The 9,028-nt window shown below is 44.7% G+C and overlaps 1 protein-coding gene across 2 annotated transcripts in view; it reads left to right on the plus strand.

Annotated features, from left to right (window-relative positions):
- The window catches only part of NAE1 (NEDD8 activating enzyme E1 subunit 1), a 29,015-nt gene that overhangs the window by 7,221 nt on the left and 12,766 nt on the right, over positions 1-9,028 (plus strand). For both annotated transcript variants that reach the window (XM_018566449.1, XM_018566448.1), the window contains exons 4-12: positions 2,387-2,417; positions 4,585-4,656; positions 5,098-5,177; positions 6,114-6,223; positions 7,770-7,879; positions 8,033-8,095; positions 8,180-8,243; positions 8,603-8,694; positions 8,785-8,844. In XM_018566449.1, the coding sequence (XP_018421951.1) occupies positions 2,387-2,417; positions 4,585-4,656; positions 5,098-5,177; positions 6,114-6,223; positions 7,770-7,879; positions 8,033-8,095; positions 8,180-8,243; positions 8,603-8,694; positions 8,785-8,844 (682 nt within the window). The remainder of the gene's footprint in view (positions 1-2,386; positions 2,418-4,584; positions 4,657-5,097; positions 5,178-6,113; positions 6,224-7,769; positions 7,880-8,032; positions 8,096-8,179; positions 8,244-8,602; positions 8,695-8,784; positions 8,845-9,028) is intronic.

Below are 9,028 nucleotides of genomic sequence, written 5' to 3' on the forward strand. Positions count from 1 at the left end.
AATAATATTTAATTTGTAGATGGATTAAACTGGAATATTTATATTTTCGATATAATATTTATCCCGTCCAATGGACATTTTGTTCACAAACATAAGGTTTATGGCACATTAAGAGTAAATCAATAAATGTGTTTAAATATCTAGATTAAAGCATATTAGGGGGTTTAGCGCCGCAAAATCATTGTTTATACTAGGGATGCACCAATACCACTTTTTTAAGACCCAGTACGAGTACCGATACTTTTGATCAAGTACTCGCAGATACCAATTACCGATACTTTTTCTTAAAGGGACAGGTCACATTTTTTCTAAAGCAATACAAACTAATGCTTTAAGGTCACTTTCTTAATATCATGATCCATGAGGTGACGAGGGAGCATGACGGCGGCTTCCCGGCCAATCAGAATGCCGGGCGCTGCGTCATTACACGGCGCCCGCCTTCCGGATTTGCTAGCTTCCTCACCAATCGGGAAGCCGGGCAGCGCGTCATTGCACGCTACCCGGCTTCCTGATTGGCCGGGAAGTCGGCTCCATGCTCTCTCATCACAAGTGATGAGAGAGCATGGAGCCGTTCCCTGGCCAATCAGGAAACCGGGCAGCGTGTAATGATGCGCTGCCGGCTCCCTGATACAGGAAGTACTCGTGCTAGGTATCGGAGCATTTGGGCGAGTACGAGTACTCACCCAAATACTTGGTATTGGCACCGATACTAGTATCGCTAACGGTGCATCCCTAGTTTATACCATTAGGACTTGGTTGTCTGTATTGTGGCAGCTTCATTTCCCATATTATGAATTTATCATCTATAAGCGCAGATTTAAAGTTTTTCATTTGTAGATGCACCTGTCAGATTATATGGGAACTGCAACTGCTAATTTGTTTTTGAACCTACAAGATCTAGCCCTGTCTTCTTCATCTGTGCTATAATACTTGGTGAGTCACTGACCACAACACATGACTCAAGCATGCTTCCAGTGAAGTATCCTCATTATTGACCTTCATTCCCATCCTGTGTCAGTGACTCCCCAATTGTGGACAAAGGATAAAGATGGCAGCCCAGGAGCTTGTAGCTGAAAAAAACAAGTCTGCAGTAATTGTTGCTGATTTCCTATTTCTGATGGGTTACCTTTTTAAAGTATCAGTTCACAAAAACTAATATGTCACTGAGTTAATGCTGGTGACTGACTTACCCAATAGCTGTGAAGTCTCCCTCTGCTGTGTAATGTAAAAAGAAATGGGAAGTGCAGAGATCTTACTTGCAGACAAGAGCTTAAAGTGTATTTCCACGTTTGCAGCCAAATTGGGATAACGCCTACTTTATATTTATTACAGGTTCCCATTCACATGAACAAACAAATATTTTAAATTGATGCTCACATTTTTACTTGCTAAAAGATCTTATTTAGCATTCCCCTTTTATGTAATGTTGCGGGCAAAGTGTTCTTAACCCACCCTTGCAGTGGGGATGCCCCACTGCTCGCTTTTTGTCTAGGTGCTTAAAAAAAAGTTATACTCATCCGATCCTCAGAGCCAGCTTGCTGCTGCTCCAGTCTCTGAAGCCTGTCTCCGTCTCTGCTGCAGCGTGGTATGTCCCTCGACATCCTCACGTCCTATACACTATGTATAGAACATGATGACTCCGGGACCTCTGCAGAGGAGGGGGAGAGAGGCTCCAGGGACCAGTCTAGGAGTACGAGTCCATTTAATCAAGGAACATTGCTATTCAAATGTTAATTTCATTTGAATCCTAGTGTGCTGGTGATATTTTTTGAACATTTCAGTTGTTGACGGTGCCATCCGTTGTCGCTGCAAGTACCCACCTGTTCTATCAGGTTACTACTTATATGTCCGGTAAGGAGTGCAGCAAGATATCTATCGATATATTACAGTCTAAGAGCAAGCCGGTTCTGAGGATCGGGTGAGTATAACTTTTTATGTTGGCACCTAAACAAAAACGAGCATGAGCCCACTGCAAGGGTTAAGAACGCTCTGCATTAAGTTCTGTAATTGGTTTACAGCAGTGGAAATACACTCTAAGAAAGGAATAGGCGATTGAAGAGGCTGCCATTAGCCTTTGTTGGAAACATATAATGGTGGTGGGGGTAGTCACTGAAATTGGTTTGCAGAAGTGGAAATACACTCTAAGAAGTAAATAGGTGATTGAAGTGGCTGCCATCAGCTTTAGATGGAAACATAGAATAGTGTAGGGGGGGAGGTGTCATTGAAATTGGTTTTCAGAAATGGAAATGCACTAAGAAATAAATAGGTGATTGAAGTGGCTGCCATCGGCCTTGGATGGAAACATCGGTTTGCGTTGGGTTGACATTTTATAGAAGATTTCTGTTGAAATTTTAAAATGTATTTTTTCATTTGTTTCCCTCCTCAGTTTTTTCCTGACCAGAAGTAGTATTGGGAAGGTAAGCTCAACTTATTTATTTATTTAGTAGTGGTAATGTTAATAAGATTTAAAGTGCTTCTGTCACAAGGTGCCGATTACTATTCATCTTGGATATGCAGCAACACCATATTAATAATGATCTTAGTTGGAAGATGTTGGCCGGCCTTTCTGCTCACCGGTACAATGACTGTCAAAGTATGCAACATATATTACAGATAATCTACATAGCAAGATGTTTTTCTGATTGAAAGCTTTACAATTGCTTGATTAGCTTCAATGGAATGCACAGGAGACCTTAGCGGTCCAATAGACTTTAGCATAATTTTTACAAATAATATGGGTTTGATAAACCATTGCACTAGTATCATGTTTTTTTTCAGAAATAAGTTTTTATTGAATTTTTACAAAGACAAAAGAACGTGGGTACAATAACAGAAACAAAAAGGTGTACATACAGCACAAAGACCTGTGGTCCCATCAATCAGATACATAGCGCGTCCGGGCCTTAGGGCATAGAAGGCACATATGCTATAGGCAGTTATGCAGTTATGCAATCCCTGAGCTGAACATAATATATAAATCGCCACCATGTAAGGTTATGATCAATGCCTCGCCGTCTGGGGCGAATCACATCAGAGGAGCAGGCAATCGGTGGACCCGTAGAAAAAGGTGACCGAGGCGCTGTACTGAGAACATTCAATACAGACAAACTAGAAGGAGAGCAGGGTAGATAGGAACATACATAAAGAAGGGAGGGGGTGTGTGGAAATAAACCAGATGAAAGGGGTAGCCCCACCGGTACTGGATGGCTTGCTGTTGTAGCAATTGCGTGAGGGGTTTGAGGGCCCTGCGCCTGGCCAGGGTATTCCGAGAGAGGTCAGGGAACAACAATATTTGCGCACCGTCAAAGTCTATGGGGCCTCTATCCCTTGCCTTGGAGAGGCTGGCCTCCCGCTGTTGGAAAAAATGCACCCTGCAGAGGACGTCTCTAGGCAGTTGCTGGGCGGAGATGCGGAAGCCGGGGACCCTATGAACTCTGTCCAGTTCTAGGGGATGGGTGGGTGGGTTACCCAAGAGCATGTTGAAAATGCCCAAGATCGTGGCTTTGAGGTATGCTAGGCCCGTTGCCTCAGGGATGCCCCGCAATCTAATGTTGTTGCGCCTATGACGGTCCTCCTGGTCGTCTATGCGGAGAGACAGGTTGAGCAGGGTGTCACGCTGTCTGCCTACCTCCTCCTGTAATTGCCGGACCGAGGATGACACCGTTGCAGTCGCGGATTCCACCACCTCCAGCCTGCGTCCAAAGCCTGCCAGGCCCTCCTGGAGCGCTGTCATATCATGGCGGTGAGAGGCCTCCAGGCGCGAGAACATGCCCTCCAGTTCCGACTTCGTGGGCAACATAGCAAAATATCGCTGGAACATGTCGTCGTTCCGCAGTGACGCGCTGTCATCCCCGGTCATGGAGGAGTCCGAGTCCGCCACAGGCTGCTGGTGAAGAGGGGAGGATGCCTCGGAGTCAGGCAGGTCCCCGGTCTCGAGGCCTAGTCGCGGTGAGGCCGCGTGGGAGCCCGAGGGGCGGAAGAAGGCGCCTATGGACGGGATCAGAGCCGGCGGAGTATTCCGGGCTCTCGCCTTAGCTCCCTTCTTGCCCGTTCTGCCCATGAGGGTGAAAATTAGGGCACGGGTGAGTGTTCCTGAGGCTCGTTCCTGGGTAGATAGCCGGAGCTCTCACTCCATGCGACCGTCCACGTCCGCGAGCAAGCCACGCCCCCCGCACTAGTATCATGTTAATTGCATCTGCCACCATTTTATTCTCTTGGGTCGTCACTTTAGGAAAATATAACCTATAATTTTGGGGAGGTTTAAGTAATGTTCAGGTCTAAAATGTGCATTTAAAAAAAAAAAATACAAATCAGTTTTGCCAGTGATGCCCACTGAAGGTCTTAATTTCTCCCATACGCCACCCATTCCCACAGGGCCGGCATGTAGAACCAAATGTCATTTTATTTATTGTTTTGGCATGCTGTCTGTCCCATATTTCTTTCCTTCTTAGTTTGTCTTCTGAGAATCCTCCTATCCTCTTTCTTTTCTTACCTCATCTTATTTTAATTTTAAACGTTGGAGTGCTTTACATACTACGGCCTTTTCATTCTGTAACCTTCTGATTTTTAACGTTTTCTTATTAGAGTCGAGCTCAGACCGCCATGGAGCTGTTGCAGGAGTTAAATGAAGACGTCACGGGGAATTACGTGGCTCAGGTTTGTATTTTATCTCTGGGTTTTAGCAGCAAAGTGTCACCTGTTGTATGGACTACAGACAGAGGTTAAAGGGTATGTTCACCGTTGTATTTAAAAGTACTATGCAATAAAAGGGCCCCAATATTTAGAAAAACACAGCCACATATGCGCATAGTGGTCTTCTTTCTTCATCAGCAGCGGCTGAGCTCAGGACGAGGAGAGGGTTAGCGCATTGAGCATGCAAGGTTATGAGACAGAGGGAGAGCATTTTTGAAACAGTGGTAGAGTGCTTGTTGCTTAGATGTTGGGGGCGTGCTAATAGAGCTCACATTGTAGATTTTGTACAGGACGCGGCGGGATGTCGCTGAATTAACTATTAAGTTTTTATTATATTTATTGGCTGGCGTTCTGCTTTAAGGGATTATTTTTGACTGGTATGCCCTCCCTTTTTTTTTTCTTTAGCATCCGGATCAACTTCTAGAGAGTGACCCAGCATTCTTCAACAAATTTACTTTAGTGATTGCCACTCAGTTATCAGAGAGGTAAGTTTGTAATGTCTATAAAGAGACAATGTCGCTTTACACATTCAGGGCAAAGTGACAGTGTCTGTGTAAAGGTGCCCCCCCAATTCACTGATATGCTACATTGCCAGCTCTACCACTTCCAATCCTTCCACTGCTTTACCGGTGCAAAATACCCAGTTCTTGGGGGGCGAATGTGACCTCCTCCCAGGGGCTGACTGGCAACTTTTAGCCCAGGGGGCAAGTACAACTTGGAGGCCCATGGTGCAGCAACTTGGCCTCCCTCCCGCTCTGCCTCTTCCCCCCGCCTTCTCCTTGCCCGTCTGCCACTTTTGCCATCCATGTAACGATAGTGTGAATGGTCGGGTGATGTGAGGACCCATGTGGCAGTGTTCAGGCTTTGCGGTAAATCGACAGAAAGGGTGATGTCACCACTACTTCTAGCCTCTGACACCAGCTGACTCTGGGTATTTTGGTGCCAGCTGCAGTAGTAGAAGGATCACTGAGGGCAAGGTGAGTTTCAGTCGGGAGGGGGGGAAGTTGAGGGTTTGGGGTAGGGCCCTTTTCATGAACACTGGCACTTGGCCTGGAATGAGTAAGATGACAGTGTGTCTTTAGACAAAGGAGAATGTGCTACAGTCTATAGCATCCTATCCGAATCATCTTCTATTGACCTGAGTGCACCAAACAAGTACAAGTGCTTTTGGTAACTTCACATGATAGTTAAATATTACCATTCTCTTGTGTCTGTGAAGGTTCTCATTCATCCAGGTCATGGTATATCTGTAAAAAATGAGTCAAGGCAACTGGACTTGCTGTATTTTCCTTGAAGACATTTCACTGGTCATCCAAGCAGCTTTCTCAATTCAGAATGACTTGTACAAAAATTCTCTTGTGTACAGTATATATACTATAGTTCTACTCCCATTGATATCACTCTTTGTCTCTCTGTTTCAGCACTTTGCTGTGTTTGGGTGAGACGCTGTGGAACGCTAATATTCCGCTTTTGGTTTGCCGAGCATATGGCTTTGTGGGCTATATGAGAATAATTGTCAAAGAACATACTGGTAAGATTTTTTTCAAGTGAAAACAGACAGCATCAAAGATTTATCAGGTTTACATGTGGTACAGTATACTATACTACTCTGGCAACTAGTATTTTTGTAGGAGAGGTCAGCAATGGCAATCTCTCTTTCTTAGGTTTAGTAGAGACTGAACTCCAGGCAAACAGCTAAATTCACTGATAAAATATATATATTTCTGTCCATCTAGTTCTAAAAGTTACACAGCTCTGCCACACAGCACAGCCTTGTCTGGCTGGGCAGTAGACTTAAAGTTTCTCTTTTGCAGAGCAGTAACACTAATCCCGCATTTGTTGCACGTCCCCATTGAGTTCCATGTGGCCTGAGGGCCTGGTTCACACCACAAAGAGTGCTTTCCAGAGCATTCGGCCTCTGGAACGCAACCCGGTCTGCTCCCTGCGTTCAAGGGCGGGAGGTGGTGTGGCAGTGCATTGAAGTCAATGGCACCGCAGCCACGCCCTCTGTCTGCAGTGCGACCGCCCCCACACGCGAACGTGTGGCACATTAGTGCCTGCGTTCCGGTCCAGTGCGATCTGCAAGAATAGTGCATGCAGCATTGCCACGCGTTCTGGTGCGGGCAATCGCACTGGGGGTGTGGCTGCAGTGCCATTGACTTCAATGCACCACCACGCCCCCTCCCACCCCTGAATGCAGGGAACCGGCCGGGCCTCTGGAACGCACTCTTTGTGGTGTGAACTGGCACTTAGTGCAGCAAAAAAGCACATGTAGGACAGATTCTGCAACACACATTCCGCATTTTTTGCTTCCGCATTTGTGCACGTTTTCATGCGCACAAATACAAAGCAAAAACGCACATTTTCCTGGTCAAGTTTGGGGTGCAATTAGAAATTAACAGCAATGACAGTATGTTGCACGTTTTGCTACGTTTCCGCGAAAATGCGCCAAACCCGTGTAGGTTTGAATGTGGGCTTACAGGTCTCCTTCCCATCCTGTGAAGGAGAAGCAGCACAATGATGAGCCCATCTCTGTCTCTCTAAAACCAGATGGAGTAGCCCTTACTCTTCTGGAAAGGCGCTTCACACGGTTTGAGTGTGTCTGCAGGACTTTCAGCCAAAAAGAGCATTTGTGAGGTCAGGTACTTAAGTTGGATGGGAAAACCTGGTTTGCAGTTGCGATCTAGTTCATCCCAAAGGTGTTCAATAGGGTTGAGGTTGGGACTTCGTGCACGTCATTGAGTTCCTCTACACCAAATCAATCAAACCATATCTTTATGGAGCTGGCTTTGTGTACAGGGGACCAGTCATGCTGGAACAGAAAAGTGCCTTCCCCACCTTGTGGAAGCACACAATTGTCTAAAATGTATTTGTATGCTGTACAAAATACCCATCCACTGGAAACACCTGAACTCAGTCATTTGGATGGGTGTCTGCATACTTTTGCCTCTGTATGTAGGTGTGATGGCCAGGGGTCCACAAACATCTGGCCATGGATAGGTGTACATGAGGAGTTTTTGTTTGCTCTTTTGATCAACCGAAATGCTACTAACCCAAACATTGCTGTGACATTCCAGTTATAGAATCCCATCCTGATAATGCCCTTGAGGATCTGAGGTTGGATCAGCCTTTTTGTGAGCTCCGGGAACATCTGCAGCTGTATGACCTGGATCACATGGACAGAAAGGTATGCAGAACAAAGGGGTTATCTGGATATATAATTATCCTTTTAATAAGCTATTATTTGCACCTTGTGAATGTGGTTGGTGGAATTGTGGATTGCAACATTAGTAACCCAAGTTTCTATTAATTATACACAATGATTTGTCTTGATGTTTAGGATCACTCTCACACTCCATGGATTGTGATCATCGCCAAGTATTTGGAGAAATGGCGCAAAGAGGTATGTATGTATGTATCTGTTGGGTGACCAAGCATTTCCTCTTGCTGCCTGGAATGTAATCTGACAGCGAACTTTTACTTCTAGAATGCAGGCCAGATCCCCAAAACGTATAAAGATAAGGAAGCTTTCCGGGATTTGATCAGGCAAGGTAAATGATTTCATTCTTTGGTCATATGTCTAGGATAGTATTTTAAGTTTTGTTTCTGTAACCTGCCATGACTTTGCAGCACAAATGCAGTGAAATATATATACACTGAGTGGCCAGATTATTATGACCACCTGACGTTTGTAGGCAAATTAGCTATAATTTTGCGCTGAAGTTGCTAGAGAACACATATATACCTGCAAATGTAGTATTAAGACCTCCAGGATAATTTTATTGAGCATATACATTTTAGGCTTTGAGGTCAGGGTCCACCTCAATCAATACTGGCAGATTAAACTGTTCTAGTTGTAAGGACTGCATGAAGTGAATACAATCTGGTTAAATTTGTTTTTTGGTTATAGGCGTCCTAAAGAAAGAGAATGGAGTACCAGAAGATGAGGAGAATTTTGAGGAAGCAGTAAAGAATGTCAACACAGCATTAAACATCACAAAAGTATGTGATTGTCTTATGTCCTATATCATTACCATTTTTTTGACTGTAAGTTATTATATCTTATTCTTATTGCCTCTGCTTACACTCCAGTGTCCCAGCAATATTGAAGAGATCTTTACCGATGAGCGCTGCACAAATATTACACAACAGGTACACTTTTTTGCAAGTGTTCGGTTTCCTTCAAGCTAAAGAGGCAGTGGTTGCTGTTGGGTTAGTATTTTGTCAACACAGGAAAAATGACAGGTTCACTTTGAAGCAGGGAGATTAAGAAGCACGTATCTTCTATATGTTCCCAGACTTACCTATGGAGCAAATTGCTTTGCAAATGCCAACG

This window comes from Nanorana parkeri, unplaced genomic scaffold (genome assembly GCF_000935625.1).
Source record: "Nanorana parkeri isolate BGI_ZX_2015 unplaced genomic scaffold, ASM93562v1 scaffold950, whole genome shotgun sequence".
Taxonomy (NCBI): domain Eukaryota; kingdom Metazoa; phylum Chordata; class Amphibia; order Anura; family Dicroglossidae; genus Nanorana; species Nanorana parkeri.